Genomic DNA, 18,652 nt, shown 5'->3' with positions numbered 1-18,652 from the left:
CGTGATTTATTAACATCTTACTAATCTTTTGTTATTGAGATAAAGCTTAAGCATGTTTAGTTTGTGTAGTTTTTTTTATAGTATTTTTCCAATAGGCTGTAAACTCTACAGCACAAAAAGCATATTATCAGCATTATTACTGGAGCATATTGTTTCTTATGCAAGTAAGAATAACAAAAGCACATCACAGTGTATAGGGAGGCTGAAAATAGTTGATATACTTCTGGAGAAGTCTCGGTGCCCCTGATCTTCATTGTGTGGTGCCATCTGGTGTTTTGTAAAAGCTACAGCTTCATGCTCTAATAATATCAGCAGTCACAAAATGTCAGCTGTTTATATGAGCCTCAGCATCCAGAGGAAGCACAGCTCCCTCTGCTGGTGAGTGCAGATGTGCCTGAGAGCAGGACATAAACAAGAGCCACCACTGACAGATAGAGCCATGAGTCAGTCAGACCAAGTATGATGATTTATGTTGGGTGTTTTGTTTTGTTTTTTACAGCACAGTGGTGTGATAATCCAGGTGTGCTCTATGGGAGGAGCCCCAGATTAACAGGGAGGAGCTCTGTGTACTGTCAAACAGGGAGGGGCCCCATGTACTGCCAACCAAGGAGGTGTGTTGGGTAGGAACAGACACACCCAGTGAGCAATCAAAACACAATCTAAACTCTATGTATAGCCGTCCTGTCAGCAGCTTAAGAGAAGACTCCTTTACTTGAGCTCCCATTAAGTTCAATGACAAACAGTAGACAAAGGAATGGTCAGATTGGATGCAGCAGAGACTGACATACTATATATATTCCCCCCTTACATTTCCTATAATGCAACCCATTGCTGTCTTGTTAAAACTTCCCTGTCTGGTAAACACCGACAACATTTCAACCTTTGGAGACTCTGGTCAGAATCAATCAAGTTCCCTTTCAATTCTAAATCAACATTCACATGTTAACGGCTCTTGAGCAAAGTCATCCCTGAGGCTACAGTGAGTGAAGTCTTAGTGTAAAATAAATTAGCACTTAATCTTATATAGGGTGGTGTGTGGAGAAAATAAAATGTGTCAAAAAGGGTTAGAGTAGAGAGAGACTGACAAGCATCACCATAAAGGGAAATAATAACGTTAATGTGTTCTCAGAGGAAAGATATTGCTCACTGTTTTAAAAATACAGATGTTCATGTCACTTGTTCCCAGAGCAGTGATGGAAACTTAATATCACCATGTGCAATGACTCAACTAACTGGCTGTGTAATATCACTTAACTGCTGGTTTGTTCTATTCAATTTCATACTGTTTTATATTATAATATAAAACTTGATTTTGTTATGTTATGTTATATCATCTAATCTCTGTCTACACTTTTTAAATGGACATATTTCATTTTTTAAAAACAAGCAAAAACAGGTGCTCAATCTGCTTGGTTTGTTATCCATTTATGAAAAGAAAGAGTTTGGTTTGTTGTTTTTTTCTTCTTTCCAGTCACTCAGGTTTATTTTGTGGGTTAGGGTTAACCCTTTGAAGGGGCCTGACCTTCGGTTATAAGTCAATGTATGCATTGTTTACACATCATTGCATCAGGATTAACAATCAGTGACATATTTTCTGCAATGTGGATTTTATTTGCATTTTATATGCCATCAATTTTTCACCTGATAAAATATGTTGAAGTCATTTATTAACATAAAGCCTCATCTTCTTCCTTTATGGATCACAGTGGACTAAAATGACTGTGGGTTTCCATCCATCCACAGGGTCTAACGGCCCAGTTTTGCCTGAGGCGGTCATAAAAGACAACATGTGCCACTGATTTTCTCTGCTGGATCTGACCGACTGAACCTGTGAGCGCTGATAGTAACAGCGTTAATGTGGATGCACTGTGGCTGCAATCCATGAGCACTCCGCCCTGCGTCCATCCTGCTCTGCTTTTCACAAACACAGCAGCACCCGTCTGTTTACTGTGACATCTATTCTCAGTTGATATTATGTCCACTGGCATGCACTCCACCCCGCTGTGCCCGGGGCGATTGCGTGATCTCTCGTCCCCAGGTTATGTCACATTCCTGGGAACATGTTGGAACAAGAGAGCTCACCTGAAACTGAAGGAGAAAATAATCGCATGCACTCTGCTTTCATTGAGCAGCACCGACAGAGGAATGTCAAGTTTGCACTTCAGTCGAGGGATGACAGGATTCTTAGAAAAACTGCCCGTCCTTGAGCTGGAAACCTCTGTTAGAGCTTGTGAAGCTGAAGTTGTTTTCCTCTCTTATACCTCTCTGAAGCTGAGATTTAGGGTGAAATAGGTTGTTTTTTTTTTTTTTTAGCCAATAGCAATGAGTGACAGGAGCTGACAACTGTCTCATCACAATCATATCTTCTCAAATCTCCCATATGGATGCATTTTCACATTTCCTGCCATATCTCACTGTTTTCTATTCTTTGTTATTTGATCATCTACCAGTTTTACCTCCCTCTCCCTTTCTCTCTCTCTCCTTCTCTTCATGTGTGTGTATCACTGTATGTCGATTAACCAGTCATGGCAGTGACATGTGGAATTTTTCATTACCTCGCCCCGGGGGCACCATGTTGTCTGTGCTGCTGTTTTTTTTTTTTTCCCCTCCCTCCCTCCCCTGCCTTCTATCTGGTTTGTACACTCATTCTCTCTCTCTGTGGTGTTATTCAGAGTCAGCCACTGGAGAGCTGTGATTTGTTATTTGTGGTCCAGCCAGCTGTATGGGGCAGTAGTAGCTGTCAGTTGACTCATCTCCTCTCCATGGCCTGTCATCCCTCCGGCTCTGGCTCCTACACCGTGGTGATCATCCCGCTCAAGACCAGCCTCTACAGCCTGGACGCTCTGCGCTTCTACCTATGGGTGAGGATGAGGAGGGTGATGGTGTGTGTGGTTCTTCTGTGTATTTACATTAAGTTTGTCAAGTTCAATACATGACCTGGGCTCGTCTGTCTGTTCTGATAGATCCTGTTTTTTCCAAACTTTTATATTTTAAATTGAACTGATACTGAAAAGGGAAACAAAAACAATCGCAGAGCAAAGTTTGTGTCCCTTTAGGTTTCAGTGGGTTTTAAGTAACGTGCGTTTTTGTGATAGATTTGGGCAGAACGATAACATTCAAAGCAAATCCACACATGTACACAGTTCACTGTAAGTACAAGCAAGTAAGTACAGGGTGGGAGGGAGGAGCGTCCAAGTTCTCCAACTGCAAAAACACAGGGCTGAAATATGTGTTGATAAGAGCTTCTGATTATTTTAAATCATTTATTTCGTTCTTTAGGTTTCTGAAGTCTATTACATAACAATAATAATAAAATTCTGCCAATGAAAATATTGAATTATTTATTAACTTTTTGTTGGCGATCACATCTAAACGCAGGATCTCTGTATTATTAAAATAACAAAACAAAAGTGTTTGATTTTGTTAAATAGACACGTCTTGAATGCGATTCTGTAGATCGTAACATATAAACCCAATGGAAACGAAACTACTTGCAGAGTTGCTCGAGTTTTCCCTTCCTGTCCGTGTGTTGTTTTGAACGTAGCACAGCTGCAGACGTCCCACTGACACATTCCCACATGTCACGTCTGCTCCTCACAGCTTCCTGTTAAAGGCTCAATATAAGCAGGTTCCCACTGACTGTAAATCTATGATCACAGAAAAAGAGTTGTCAGACTGTAACTAACAGAAAACAAACAGATGTTTTATAGCTGACACACAGCAATAAGTGAGAATAAATTATGTGCATTTCTTGAAAATGTGATGAATCCGATGCTTAATCATGCATCGGTGACAGTGTGTAGACCCTCTTGGCCAGGTTGTGGATCTTCAAGGGTTAATTACCAGGTTAGATTAAGGTGATGTAATGGTGTCATGAGTTTTAGCTCATTGCGGGTTGTGGTAATCATTATCCTGACCTTGTGATGCCACAGGTGGATCATCACCACCGCTACATATTCTGACTCCCTGGCTGCTGTAACACATCTCTCTGTGAGCCTATTTAAAGTACATGACGTCCCGCTGAGTGGGGACCATAGAGCCACAGGCCTCCTGCTGCTCTGTAGATTGGCTCTGCTGATGGACAAAGCCTTGGGGCCTCTGGAAGACAACAGGCAGCACGGTGCCAGTCATGTTGCTTTACATCAGACGGATGGGCAGGTTGCTGGTGGTCAGGTGTGTTAGCCAGATCCCCGGTCTCATCAAAATACTCATAGATAAACATAATGAAACATAAGACTTCATATTTCTTCCCTCTTACTCTGTCAGAATGGAAATCTGAGGGTCCACAGGCAAACTTAAAGGGATAGTTCAACATTTTTGGCAAATTTGCCTAATGCCATGATCCCTATAGTCATAGGAGTAGGTTCATTACCTTGCATGTTGTTTTGAGATCCACTGCACCTTCACCACACTATGAAATAATCATGTATGTAACATTACGACACATGAAGCAAATGTTGCAGTTTTGACTACACATTTGCCTCTAAAACAACTCTGTCTCCTATAATGATACATTATTATCTCACAGCGTGGTGAATGTGCAGGTCACAACTTGTCCATGAGAGCGTTTTGGAGTAGTTGGATTGTGTATTTGATCAGTTTGATGAGGGACAGGGGACCTGTACTGTTCACCTCCATTGTGTTCACTGAGCTTGTCTCTGCCCTGCAGATCTCAAAACAACATGAACCTACCCCCAAGACTATAGGGATTATGGCAATAGGAGAATTTGCCAAAATGTTGAACTATATTTTTAAATAAGGGATGTTGGGGTGCCGTTTACCTCAGTGGGTAGAACAGGCACATAAGTAGAGGCTATAGTTCTCGCTGCAGCTAGCCCTGGATCGAATCCCAACTCTGGTGGCCATTTGCTGCGTGTCATTCCTCCTCTCTCTGCCTCTCCATTTCCTGTCTCTCTCATAGCCTACTATCAATTAAAGGCAACCCCCCCCCAAAAAATATACTTAACTAAATAAGGGATGTCATGCTTGCATCATTAGGATGTTAAACCCCTTGGGCCACCAAGACACCCTAAAAATTAGTTTTGTCATTATCTCAAACCAGTATAGTTTGGTGGTGATGGGAACATAATTCAAGGTTTTTATACCTGATGTATCTGTGTTCCTCTTGTTTCAGATTAAGCGCCTGAAGGATCTAGAGAGGGAGAAGGACGCTCTGTGGTCTGGTCTGGAGATCGTGGAAAAAGCCCGTTTCTGGTACCTCCACCAGCTGAAGGAGAACCGGGTCAGGCAGGACAACGTTGAGACCAGTGGGTCTGGAGGCGAAGCTGAGGTACAAGAGCAATATTACCACTGATGTTTCTCCCATACACCCACTGACCGTCACTGAAGGGTATCCTGGGAAATGTAGTTTTTAGAAACACAAAGGGTGCATTAGGTAAAGTGAGGAAAATGACCAAATCGAGGCTCTTAAGGAAAAGTTTAACATCACACTGATGATGACTTAGAGACCAATGACAAACTGAATGCCTGTTTTTTGGAGGAAATATGGATGATATTGGGAGTTGTATTAGGAACAATGATTTAATTTTGTCACTGGATCTAGAAACTGGTACAAATGTGCTAAAATAATCCATGGTTGGATTTTTTTTATTATTATTATAATTCCTCACCCTTTTAAGAGCAGCATCTGATCGTCTCATTGTAGATAAAAGCTCTGAGCCGTCACTAGTGGTGTTTCTGACTCTGGTCTCTCTTCAGGCTCAGTCCTGCCTCCTCAGGTCTCGCATCCAGCGGGTCAACGGCTCTCTGGGCTCTGTGATGGCTGAGCCCAATGTCATGAGCAGCAGCAACCCATCTCTGCTGGAAACAGTGGCAGACAGCGACCTCCGGTGGCACAACTCAGTACTGACTCAGGTAAGGTTCAGGGTCAACACAGATTTGAACAGAAAATGAGTTTTCCTAAATTACCTATTTTATTTGTTCATACACAACTTTAAAGGCATAATCATGAGGCTTTAAATCACTATTTTGCATCTATTTCTGCTATTACAGCTATAGAGTGGGTGTTTTGTTAAGTATTTACATGTTCTCCTACTTTTACTTTGCATGTGATATTTGACCTAATTTTTCTGTCCTTGACAGGAGGTGAGTGACAAAAATCGTCAGATCTCCATGTTAGAGCTGGAGAAAGATGCTCTCCTTGAAGAGCTCGATGAACTGCAGACCTACTGACCATCAGCAGTGCATTCATGCACATAAATACACATCTGTTGCCCTACAAACTTACAGTTCCTTGAATGTCACACATTGGATACTTTCCAGCTGCTTGTAAATATGTATTTAAGTGAATAAATTACAGTTAATGATGCAACACAGGATTTTGTGCTTTTCCTGTTCCACAAACCAGTTGTTCTGATGCGCTGCTGTTGCCGCTGCTGCTGAATAACTTGACTGACATGCCACTCTTGCTGTCATGAATCATAACTGATTTATACAGTAACTGACAAGCTCAAGCCATGTCTTCATTTCAGACCATTAATTTACTAGATGGTCTAAAATGACAACTCATAATTACTGGGATTTGTTATATTATCAAGAGGTTATAATTGTAAACAGTTTATACACTTCAACATATGGAGGCGCCACAGGCGTTAAAAATTCAGATAGGCTGAAAACTATAGGTGGTGTAAAGAACTAAATATTGAAGTGCCAAGTAATTGTACCTGGGCAATTCCATGTTATTCTACTGTATACTTTGTATTGTGCAAAGGATTCATGGGGGAAATATACTTTGATGCTTACTGCTTTTTTTCCACAGCGTTTGTTACTTTTCAAAGTAAAAGTTTACAAAGAAAAACTGTCGATTTATTATGGCGAATTCTTTTTATAAACTTAAGAAAGCAGCTATATTATCTCCACCCTGACCAACTACAAAATTAAAGTACAGCTGGCATGTTAATTAGGGATGCACGTTAACTCTCTTTTTCCACCCATAGATAACCGATAACTATCTGCTTCTCACCAATACCAATAACCAATAACATTTTTAATAGTTTATATACACACACCTGGGGTTAAGAAAGGCTAAGATGTTGTGAGTTAAGATGAATTTAACATTATAGCTGTGCCTATTATAACCAACATCACTCACTGTAATCACAACACAAACAACAGCAGTTATGACTCGTTTGACTCGACTTGTTTGAAATCAATTCAGGGGGCAAACAGACTGAAAATGAACAAAATAGGCAATGTTGGTTAATTATTGGCAGAAAATGTCATTATTGGACTCATCTGTATTTTGGCCGATGCCGATAATCATCGGCCAGTATCGGGCCGATAATTATCTTACCAATAGTTATCGTGCATCCCTAATGTTAATGTATCAACAATAATGATCCAATAATATACAGCATCTGAAAGAGACACTTCTATGTAATGAGTCCTGTTACTTTTTTTATATGTGCATGTAATTGATAATACTTATGTATTAATATTTAATGTTGGTCTTAATAATAATCATAATAACTTGTATTTATATAGCGCCTTTCAATGCCCAATGTGCTATTGCTACTTTTAATCAGGCGCACATGTAACACTCTCATCAACATACCATAGATAAAAATCCCTCATGAAAAATCTGTTAATTCCAAAACAGTGTATATGGTTATATACATGTTAGTAGTGATGCAGTAAATGTGCATTGATGCAGAAAAAGTGCTTTCAAAATTAAATGAAATCTCAGAGACATTAGTGTTTAAGCATTCTGCAGCAAACAGAGGAAAACCCAGCATCCCTGCGTGCCCTGTAACTACCTCTTCTTCCGTTTCCGTCAGTGCATGAGGGCTCTCTGTCTCGACACGTAGTAGCAACCATTCCCGGTGGTCCCGCACTGATCTTACTTCATCTGATAAACTTTATCTTGCCCCGTCATCGTGCTTGTTTGCAGGAATTCTTTTTCTCTCTCCCGCCCTGCACAAATAGGTAGTTTTGCACACAGAAGAAACCATTAGCAGACTTAATATAGAACCCAAATAAGTGTCTGACACCCATGGAGGTGTTTTCTGTGTTTCAAATCAATCTTTGGTCCACTTTGCTTCGTTATTCAACTTTTTACTGTTGACTTGTTTTCATTTTTCATGTTTCCTATCCTGAATCAGGACCATGTTTTGTGTGACCGCTCATACTTAGTGATTGTGCTGTCATTGTCCACAAGTGGGTGTTTACCCTGGGGCCCATGGTGGCCCTGTGTCTCTGCCTGTTTGATTGGAGGAGATGTTGTTGTTCACCTGAACTTATAGTCACTATGGGAGGAGGTAAACAGAGTGCAGGGAGGACCGTTTGCAGCATGAGGGCACTCTGTTGTACCTGTTGTTGTGTTTAAGGTTTTTTGCAGCTCTCACGGGGCGAATGTTGCAACAGATTTCACGAAACTGATAGCGCTGGAGCGTTAACCAATACTATGTGAGGTCAATCCAGAGATAAATTGGAATTAAATTTGCAATAATTCCCCAAAATTATAAACCATCTCTCTGTCTTCTGTATTAAATCACATGCATGCATTAGCAACAACTCTTCCAGTAAAAGTAAAGCTATGCCTGCAAGGAATCTGTTGAGGGGTGCGATTAGAATCAGCCTGTGTGCATCAGGAAAGAAAACATCCATTATGGCAGAGGCTTTCATTTAAGTAGCTTCATGTTCCCTATCTTCAGTGCCACTGAACCATCAAGCCCAGGGTACCAGCACTTGGATAATTATTGGGTCTAATTCACCAACTCCACAGCCAAACACCTCTTGCTGAGGGTTTGTCATGCCTTCATGCCTGTCAATGCCATTCTTCCATGCTAACACGGTTCACTTGAGCAGCACTCTGCTGGTCTCTCCACATCCATTTTACTCGTATACAATATCATGTTTAGTTTTTTTTCCCCCTAATTTGTGGTTTTGGTATTAGTGTGAGTCAGACAATGCGAGCGGTTTCCGTGCAGGTCAGCGGAGGTGGGAAGCATAAACACACAAATAGGATGCAATGAGGTGTTTGTGGGGGCTCCTCTCATGAGGGTGGAGGCTCCCTGATAAATGCATTCCTTAAGCTATTAGGAGAGAAAAACTTCCTGGGGACCCTGAGATAGTACAGTAGGCAGGCGGTCTTTGAAGAGCAGGTAGCTGAAAAAACAACATGAAAAGAGACTTGTGAAAGGACATGTGTGGTTTAAAATGTCATGTAATGTTCACTTCTGCAGTGTAACATATTGTTATAGAAGACTTAGCAGCAATTAATGATTTAAGAGTAGTTCTGGATCTGAGTTGGACGTGTTGTTGCACACACCCATTCTTCTGTTGCTGGTCAAAAAGAAAAAGGCCTCTATGGCACAGATATAACTATAAACAATGTCATATCCTCTTCATTACAGTACGTTCTCTGATTTTACAGTGCAACATCAGTGTTGGTGCATCTACGTTAAGTCAAACACTGAATTTGGTGTGAAAGAAGCACATGCATGCAACTCATGTCACATTAGAGTGCTTTCAAGACAATGATCCACTTAAATTAGTTATAACAAATATATTCTGTGATTTTGAGAACATGTCACTGCTGGACCGCCTGATAGTAAATATGAGATATTAAAGTTGCATTATGCAGAACTTATTTTTGTTGAAAACCTTTTCCAATGTTAATTTGCACTGAAACAGAGTCAATAATTATAGATTTTTCCACAACAGTTTAATACAATGAATAACAGTTTTCCCAAATAATGGCTTTGAACACTGACTTAATTCACTTTCATTGTGAGATTTCCCTGCAAACAAAGGAATTCGCCCTGATATTCCTATTGACAGTTTTGGACGTACAGTACTCCAGTGTTATTAAATCTCAGCATCAGCACACAACCACCAAATCAAAAACATCTTTGATATGTGATTTAAAATCTCAACTTCATTCAAATAACATTAGGCTAAACATTATTTCAAAAGGCCAAATTACAAATATTAATCAAGTATTGTAATGTTTGCCTCTGATGTCCATTATTTTCCTGCTTGCCTGCATGTAAACAAACTGTGCCCAATGCACAGAGACAATGTGAGACAGTAGAAATGTTGTCTTTTAGGCATGCTCGACTGTCTTACAGTAGTTTCTTTACAGTTTTTCCGCTGTTCCTGTTTTGTTTTAATTCCATTTGTCCTTACAATTGCACTTAATTATTATTAAGTATGCAGTCATACAAAAAACGAGATATAAGAGTGAGCGCTAGTAAACAATTTCACCACTGTCGCTGAGGCCAGTTTTGGATTCTCCATCACTGTTGCACTCTGTCCTCTGCTGCAGCGGCACACGGTTGCGCGCGTCTCCGAGGGACATCTCCATCCCGGCCACGTTCAAGTCCAGCAGGCTCTGCAGGTGTTTGATGTAGTCAATGGCCGCTCGCAGAGTCTCCACTTTGCTGAGCCGCTTGTCCTCAAACTCCTGCGGCAGATGCTCTCTGAGCCGCGCGTAACCCTCGTTTACGCAGCGCACCCGGTGTCGCTCCCTCTCGTTCCTTTTCCGGATAAACGCGGGCTCGAAGGAATAATCACACACACCGAGAGGTCCGTGAAAGGGGAAATATGACAGCCGTCTGTAGGGCAGCATGTGGCCGTGCACAGGGTCCAGGTACGCAGCTTCCAGGTGGAAGGGCAGCCCGAGTCGGAGCGCATCTTTGTAGTGCGCTGCGCTCTCGTCCATGGAGATGCCGTGGAGAGCCAGCGGAGGAACATAGTTAATATGCTCCATCAACTCCTTGCTGTGATAAGACATCTTTCTAAAAATAAAAAGATTAAAAAAAGAAAGAAAGAAAGAATATGTTTCATTTAAAAAATAACAATAAAAAAAACAAGCAAATATGATATGTGTGCAAACACCAAATCACAATCATTTCGACTCACCCTGTCAGAGCCTCCTCACAGTCATCTCCTCTTCGTCAAAGAGTCGCCAGTTTTATGTTAGATATGACTGTGACCTTTTAAAAAGTCGACTGTCCTCGGTCTGAACATGTCAGGTCAGTGACAGCTTGTCTGTTGGGTTTTGAGGCCAAAGTCAGGGTGGGTGTGATCCGGGGCGGGGATGCAGACATGAAAAAAAAAACTGTTTACGTAACGTTGTCTTCCTTCCGCTGAGACGATGGGGGAGTTATAAGGAGAGAGAGACATTTTTCACAATTGGCTTGATTGATGCCAACAATGATGTTGTATGTGTAGATCAGTCGATTTGAACTGTGCGTAAAGTTGAAATTGTGAAGAAGTTACTATGAATGAATGTTTGTCTCAGTTGCGTCATCAAAAAAAAGTAGAGTGTTTTTTTAATGATTGTTTTTATTTCCTTTGATAGCCTATTACAGTGTTGAGCTCATTGACCTTATTTTTATATAGGATCTTATTAATATGTATGTATGTGACCATTTATACCATACATTTATACCTTACCATAAATTAAATGAATCTTAATTTTTATCTTTTATATTTCTATTCATACATAGCTTATATGATACATTGATAAAAGACCATAACCTGCTGTGCACTGTTGGAGAGCTTCAACAGCAGAGGAACTGACCTGTGATCAGCCTGAGTAACGTGATACTGCGCATGCGTAGTGTAGAGTGTTTCACTGCCATGGCCCCGTTCATGGAGGTATCGTGCTGGTATGTGGTTGTTTTTAAGGCATCTTCCTTCTCTATTGATTAGTATATCTGCTGTGAAGCGACATCTTCGCTTCTGTCGAAGACTATACGCACTTTTCCAAACTCAAACATGTGACTATTGTCTGTTTAAACCTTGTGTGGAGACGTAAGTTAGCCAGGCTAACGTTAGCAGTGTGTCAAACTGGTTAATGTTTCGCTTTGTTGCTACCAACCAAAACCTCGTTAACTCTTGTTTTTGAATGTTTGAGGAAGAGTGTTCAACACACTTCAAATGCTACGTTTAAGTTGTTTCCATGCCAACAGGGAGAGAGACAGAAAAGCACCTTTCAACAGGATACGAAGACGGATGGGCAGTTGTTGAATTCAGGTGAGCTAATGTGGCTAATTTCTTTGTGTGCATTATGTTCAACGTTGAATATTCAGCGTTTCCTTTCTAAACGTCGACAATCATCAGCTCTCGTCCTCACAGCCTTGCTATGTGCTGTTGTTGTCTCTCCAGGATGAATGACATGAACCTGAGTCCTGTGGGCATGGACCAGCTCACTGTGCCCTCGGTGACTGCCAGCCACCTGGGTCTGCCCACCTCCCCCACTCACAACCCCATCCCCACCCCAGGTACGGAGGAAAGGCATCCCCAGGCTTGTTAGGTCGAGCTGGGAAAGACACAAACTAAACTGCAAACACACTTTTTATCCTAATCATGTATGAAAAGACTCGGCTTGAGCTGTTAAGTGTTGGTAGCATTATCTGTTTGTGCCACAACAGCTAGATCAGGTATTGTTCAGATGTTGCTTATGTATTTATTTTATTGTGCAATTCAGGTGACAAACATAAAGACATGATACAGCACTAGACAGGAATGACCTTACACTGCAACACAGCAGCCAAAAAAGGAAGAAAAAAATAAACATCAGCAGAGTTAACAGATATTGTTTTTTTAGACGACAGCTCGGCTCTAACATAATGTGTGGTGCCGCTTAAAGGTCCGGTGTGTAAAACGAGGGGAAAATAATGACATCTAGCATTCCGATTCTGTTATTTATCTTTTATGCGAAACTCTTGAAACGTGCTCTCTGGTTGGCTGGATTTTCCATTCTGTACAAACATGGCGGCAAGATGGCGACACTCTCTGCAAGACCCTTGCACAAGAAGAATTCTAAGGCTATGAAAACCAAACAGATTTTATTTTATAGCGATTATACACTTATACAAATATATTCATTGGTAGTATATCCAGAATTTGCCAACTAACCTTGACAAATAAATATTACACACTGGACCTTTAATAAATAACAACAAGGAAGTGCTATCCTTTTCACCAGTGCATCACATTCGTCACTAAATGTTATTCTGCACACTACTAGTTTCCATTCATCTGTTAATGGGAATTATGTTTTCAGGCATGCCGGTGGCCATCCCCAGCCTGGGCCCCTCCCTGGGCTCCCTCCCCTCTGCTCTCTCACTGATGCTCCCCATGGGTCCCCTGAGTGACAGGGGAGTGATGTGCAGCCTGCCGGAGAGGAACTACTCCTTGCCACCTCCTCCGTACCCCCACCTGGAGAGCAGCTACTTCCGACACATACTGCCAGGTGAGATATGTCATTTCTGCTGAAATTCTCAAAGCAGGTTGTTTTTTTTATTTTTGCACTTTAGATGCTTGTTTAATTTTGCTTTAAGCTCTGGAAAAACCACACATCCTCTTCCTCTCTTCGCTCCGCAGGTATCTTGTCTTACCTGGCAGACCGTCCACCACCTCAATACATTCATCCCAGCAGCCTTAACATGGATGGGACTCTGTCTGTGGCCAGCAACAATCCATCAGGTCTGGACCCCTACAGTGGCCCCGGAGGCCCACTGGAACAGGGCCTGGTAGCTTTGGACTCCAGACAAGTCAGCGGGCAGGGAGACCTTCACCAGCCCGGTGCTCATGAGCTGGACTCGGCAGGATTGGCCATGGAGTCGCGTGTCAGCAGCCCCATGTCCCCTGACAGGATGGGAGAGGAGTTAGCCAGCATGGATGGTGTCGGGGTTGTGTCTGATACCCAGCAGCAGCTCGGTGGAGGAAGGCAGCCTCAGTCGCATGAGGGCTTGACCGGTGTGGACTCATCTGGTGGGGTTTTGCCCCTCCATGGCCCCCCTGTGCTTGAACTACCGGTGGTGATGGAGCCAGATCATATGGGGGGCCGAGTTGGAAACGCTGGAGGAGGAGCAGGAGGACTGGGGGAGCAGCTCCACTCGAATGGGGAGCTGAACTCGGGAGTTGTTAGTGTGGTGCTCACTGGCTCCATGGCCAGTCAGGGCCAGCTGGAGCCAGTACCTCTCCATGGACATTCTGGGATGGGGCTGGAGGCAGTAAATGTTTCCCCCATCACTGCAGAAGTGTCTCTTGGACCAGAAAACAACCTGGTACTGGTGAACTCCACCTTACAACTCGAGGATTCTACATCCAACAAGGAAAACATGGTCACTGCCTACACCATCTGTAAGTCTGTACTTGAATTCATTCAAATGTTCAAGGGATAGCTCAATGTTTTGGCAAATTTACTTATTGCCCTAATCCCTATAGTCTCAGGGGGAGGTTCATTACCTTTAATTGGCGGTGCTGGTGCATGTTGTTTTTAGATCAGCGGGGTAGAGACGCGAGCTGCTCAGCTAAAGCAATGGAGGCATACAGTACTTTTGCCTTTCCCTCATCAAATACACAAATAAACAACTACAAAACACTCTCGTGGACAAGTTGTGACCTGCACATTCACCACGTTATGCAGGGTTTCCCGCAGCGCTTTCCTGTTAAGGCGGCCGCCTTAACAACAAAGAGCTGCCGCCTAAACTAACGTCTTAAAAAAAAAAAAAGTAGCGATATTCGCCGCCGCCCCCCCAGAATGGGGGTGGTGGAATGTAGTTCCAGCTGTAGTTCCAGCTGCATTTGCCTCGAAAACAACTCAATCTCGTAATGTTACGTTTTTATCTCACAGCGTGGTGAATGTGCAGGTCACAACTTGTCCACGAGACTGTTTTGGAGTTGTTGGATTGTATATTTTGATGGGTTTGATGAGGAAAAGGCGAAAGTACCGTACACCTCTGTTGCGTTACCTGAGCAGCTTGCGTCTCTGCCCCACCGATCTCAGAACAACATGCACCTACCACCCTAGGACTATAGGGATTATGGCAATAGGCGAATTTGCCAAAACGTTGAACTATCCCTTTAAATAACTGCAGTGGGCACAGTAGTGCATGTTAAAATTCTATTTATATTTGAGAAGTAATCATATACTATATACTTGCTAAAGGAAAATGAATAAATAAAAAATGAATAAGCAGGACCTTGACATTATTAAAGGCTCTGAGTGAATGTTGTTCTGGTTGTGTGTCTACTAGGGTGCACACTGTGTGAGCGCTCATATACCTCAGACTGCCCAGAGCATGGCCCAGTCACCTTCATCCCTGACGCACCCATCCAAAGCCGTGCTCGCCTCTCTCTGCCACGCCCACTGTGCCTGCGCATCTCAGTGGCTGATGAACCACTTGGTGAGAGAAAAACAACAACAGATATATCTGACTTTTGCTGTGTCATTGTTAAGCTTGGTGATGGCATGTGGCTTGAATATGAAAACACAAATAGTCCTGTAAATCGTTTTGGGCTTTGACAAAGTAATTTCGGATTTAGTGGTGCCTTATTTGAAGAGAAGATTAACATATAAAAAAACAATATTGCACACATGGGTACACAAGTAAGTTTCCTTAATTAAACTTTCTTGCAAAATGTGTTTACTGTAGGAGTTTTTGCACGGGATGTCATTCCTCCAAGGACTTGTTTTGGACCAATGGTTGGCCAGCACTGTAGCAATGTTGATCTGTCTAATTGGCCAGAGAAGGACACGCCTCAGCTATGGAAGGTCAGTGCAGTAGCTTTAGAGTGACTGTATTTGGTAGAAAAACCCAATGCGAAGCAAATATGACATTGACATATGACAATGAGCCATTTTTTCCATGTCGCAGATGTATCACAACAACGTGCTGGAGTTCTACATCGTGACAACAGATGAGAACGAATGCAACTGGATGATGTTTGTCCGCAAGGCGAGGTAAGACGCAGAGCAGCAGCAGTGGTCCAAATTAAATGTCCACATTGTTTTATTCGAGCCAATAAGTTAATTAACAGTTCCTAATTTTGTTGTGAATATTCAGGACGCGTGAGGAACAGAACCTGGTGGCGTACCCTGCCAATGGTAAACTGTTCTTCTGCACAACCACAGAGATCCACCCAGACCAGGAGCTGCTCTTTTATTATAGCAGAGACTACAGCAGGACGATGGGTGAGACGACATATGAGCAGCTCTGATTTTGAAGTATCGTCACCTCAGACATGGTAAATCTGTAATCTGTAAAACTCTATATGTTGACAGGTGTTCCTCAGGTGCCTGAGGGGCAGATCTGCCAGTGTGGCAAAGAGTGCTCTTCCTTCTCTGAGCTCAAGTCTCATCTCAACAGCCATAACCAACCTCCGCACAGCCACAGCCCGTCACACCAGGACCACTCTCAGCAGCAACAGTCACAGCAGCAGCAGCAGCAGCAGCAACAAGAGCAACAACCGCAGCAACAGCAACACAATCACCAGGAGGAGAAGATGACCAACGGGACCTCGAGCTCCTCCTCTTCGCCGTGGCCCTGCCACGCCCACGCTGCAGGACAAATGAACAGTGACAACGGCAGCGGCAATAGAAACTCTAATAACGTCACCTCCAGAGCAAAAGGTCAGGGCCACGTGCGGGAGAAGAAATTCAAATGTAGCATGTGTTCACGCGCTTTCATCACATCCACTAAACTCAACGTGCACTTCATGGGGCACGTGGGGATGAAACCTCACAAGTGCGAGTACTGCAGTAAGGCTTTCAGCGATCCCAGCAACCTCAGGATGCACCTCAAGATTCACACAGGTACGTGAAGGGATCATCTATAAACACTGGTCTGAAGTCTTGGTTCTGGCAACAACTGTCTTCACCTTTTTATCACCTTCACCAGTTTTCCCAAGCTTCTTAAAGGGATACTTCACCCAAAATCGATAATTTGCCAATTTTCTACTCACCGTCATGCCAAGGAAGGATCGGATAGGGACGGATAGTGCTCACTTTTTTGCTGTGAGATGTTCGTTCGTCATTGTAAACCATTGGATGTATGATGTAAACGCAGAAGAACATCTCACAGCAAATCCCGTGCATGCGCAAAAACTAGGAGCTACTAGGAGCTACTAGGAGCTACTGCTACATCAAGGCTAAAAACAGAGATTAAATGAACAACTTTTTCATGTCACGGCTTCAGGACACTTGGGTCAGTACGGACGAGCAGTATGGAGGTATTTGGATGTTTCATAGTGTGTGTTTTGGACGATTCAAAAGTGAGCACAATCCGCCGCCATTATATGAAAATCCGTTGCCAGCCGGACCCCCCCTGGAACTCAGAAAGCGTTTTGATGACTCCAAAAGTTCTCCAAACCCTTCCTTGACGGTGAATAGAAAATTGGTGAATTATCGATTTTGGCTGAAGTAACCCTTTAAAAGTACAGATTAGATGAGAATATACTCTCATATCTGACAGTTGAATTATTGCATTTAACCTCTAAAACTCCTTTTCCGATGCACAGGTCAGAAGAACTATAGATGCACGGTTTGTGAAAAGTCGTTCACACAGAAGTCCCATGTGGCGTCGCATATGCTCATCCACACCGGTGCAGAGAAGCTCAAGTGTGACCTCTGCGACCGCGCGTTCATCAGGAAACATGACCTGAAACAGCACATGTTTTCTCACACACAGTATGTAACTTCTTTATTGTATTTTAGATAAGTCTGTGAATGACTCGTGTCAGCAGACTAATGTCTTGAGTGCCTGTTTTTTTTGCTGATTGTAGCAGTGGATGTATTGTCTCTGATAGATGATGTTTCCTCTTCATATTCTTTCCGTTTCCCTCCACAGTGAGCGGCGGATACAGTGCCCAAAGTGCAACAAACACTTCCTAAAGACCAACCACCTGAAGAAGCACATGAACTCTCACGAGGGTCGCAGAGACTTTGTCTGCGAGAAATGCCACAAAGCGTTCCTCACTAAATACCACCTCACCCGCCACCTCAAGATATGCAAGGGGCCGAAGACGGAGAGAGCATCCCGTAAGGAGCAGGGTGTCGATGATGAGGAGGAGGATGAGGAGGAGGAGGAGGAGGAGGATGGCAGCAGGGGAGGGAGAGGAGGAGAGAGACTGGTTGACTCGGGTAGTAATGAAGACTGTGGTTTAGATGTTGGAGGATATAACTCTGAAAAGTCCCTGTCACCCCCCCATTGACAACACTGTGCCTCTTGAGATGTCTTGTTTATTTATTTACTTTCATCACAATACTGACGTTTACCTCTAGTTTTTGCCAAATATCATTTGCAACAAAATTTCATCCTAACATCATGATTAAAAACAAAAATGTTCTTTTGTTTAGTTCCTCACTAGTGTAACAGTGCTGCTAAAATAATCTTGATACAGTGCCTATAGAAAATAAATCATACCCATTTGAAATGGCAAGATTATTTGTCATTCAGCCTGAAATCAAAACAAACAACAAATAAACATTTTTTATTATATGAATTTACCAGTTTTTTTCATTTTCTAACTAATGAAAAAAAAAAGGTGAGGTTTCTGAAAATTGGTGTGCTGTGTTTGGGTTTCACCAAACATGGTGTTTGGAGTTCAAAAAAATTAAATCTTAGTCTCTTCTGACCATAAAATGTTTTCCACATGGCAACAGAATTATCCAAGTAGCACAAACAAGATTAAGTGTGGCACAGGCACATTATTTCAGAAGAGGCTTTTTTGTGTAATACATAGAGCTCAAAAACATTAGATTGAATGTTTTCTAATGTCGAGATGTGACAAAAGGTCAAGGTTTTGACAGGGTATGATGACTCTCTATAGGCACTGTTACTGATAAAGCCAGCTCCTAAAGATCTGACTGTCTTTCTACAAAGCTGTTCTCTCT

General features: G+C 42.5%; 3 protein-coding genes across 4 annotated transcripts; 2 read left to right on the top strand and 1 right to left on the bottom strand.

Moving 5' to 3' along the window:
* Positions 1-2,655: 2,655 nt before the first annotated feature.
* On the top strand, positions 2,656-6,329 carry LOC146962733 (suppressor APC domain-containing protein 1). Its single transcript, XM_085769153.1, has 4 exons — positions 2,656-2,861; positions 5,135-5,290; positions 5,719-5,874; positions 6,103-6,329. Exons 1-4 carry the CDS (start codon positions 2,763-2,765, stop codon positions 6,190-6,192), a joined length of 501 nt encoding a protein of 166 aa, XP_085625279.1. The 5' UTR covers positions 2,656-2,762; the 3' UTR covers positions 6,193-6,329.
* A 3,876-nt stretch (positions 6,330-10,205) lies between these two features.
* On the bottom strand, positions 10,206-11,028 carry LOC146962732 (achaete-scute homolog 4-like). Its single transcript, XM_085769209.1, has 2 exons — positions 10,885-11,028; positions 10,206-10,760 (listed from the first exon to the last, which is right to left on the bottom strand). Exon 2 carries the CDS (start codon positions 10,754-10,756, stop codon positions 10,211-10,213), a length of 546 nt encoding a protein of 181 aa, XP_085625335.1. The 5' UTR covers positions 10,757-10,760; positions 10,885-11,028; the 3' UTR covers positions 10,206-10,210.
* Positions 11,029-11,553: 525 nt separating this feature from the next.
* On the top strand, positions 11,554-18,261 carry prdm4 (PR domain containing 4). Of its 2 annotated transcripts, none has more exons than XM_085769548.1 (12): positions 11,554-11,636; positions 11,940-12,003; positions 12,136-12,251; positions 13,037-13,225; positions 13,357-14,118; positions 15,015-15,164; positions 15,414-15,532; positions 15,636-15,721; positions 15,825-15,952; positions 16,043-16,573; positions 17,278-17,446; positions 17,607-18,261. In XM_085769548.1, exons 3-12 carry the CDS (start codon positions 12,137-12,139, stop codon positions 17,968-17,970), a joined length of 2,613 nt encoding a protein of 870 aa, XP_085625674.1. In that variant the 5' UTR covers positions 11,554-11,636; positions 11,940-12,003; position 12,136; the 3' UTR covers positions 17,971-18,261. The 2 variants fall into 2 exon arrangements, with proteins under 2 accessions (XP_085625674.1, XP_085625675.1); XM_085769549.1 differs by having other exon boundaries at positions 11,593-11,781.
* The last annotated feature ends 391 nt before the right edge of the window (positions 18,262-18,652 follow it).

This window comes from Trachurus japonicus, chromosome 23 (assembly GCF_045865225.1).
Source record: "Trachurus japonicus isolate A0001 chromosome 23, Traja_1.0".
In the NCBI taxonomy this organism is placed as follows: Eukaryota; Metazoa; Chordata; class Actinopteri; order Carangiformes; family Carangidae; genus Trachurus; species Trachurus japonicus.
Note: the sequence above shows the minus strand (reverse complement) of the source record. Positions and strands in the feature narration are given on the sequence as shown.

Coding starts and splice junctions, on each gene's coding strand:
- LOC146962732 (XM_085769209.1), bottom strand. CDS start 10,756: ATGTCTTATCACAGCAAGGAGTTGATGGAGCATATTAACTATGTTCCT.
- LOC146962733 (XM_085769153.1), top strand. CDS start 2,763: ATGGCCTGTCATCCCTCCGGCTCTGGCTCCTACACCGTGGTGATCATC. Junction 2,862..5,134: donor CTCTGCGCTTCTACCTATGG/GTGAGGATGAGG, acceptor CTCTTGTTTCAG/ATTAAGCGCCTGAAGGATCT. Junction 5,291..5,718: donor GGTCTGGAGGCGAAGCTGAG/GTACAAGAGCAA, acceptor GTCTCTCTTCAG/GCTCAGTCCTGCCTCCTCAG.
- prdm4 (XM_085769548.1), top strand. CDS start 12,137: ATGAATGACATGAACCTGAGTCCTGTGGGCATGGACCAGCTCACTGTG. Junction 15,165..15,413: donor AGTGGCTGATGAACCACTTG/GTGAGAGAAAAA, acceptor TGTTTACTGTAG/GAGTTTTTGCACGGGATGTC. Junction 15,722..15,824: donor ATGTTTGTCCGCAAGGCGAG/GTAAGACGCAGA, acceptor GTGAATATTCAG/GACGCGTGAGGAACAGAACC.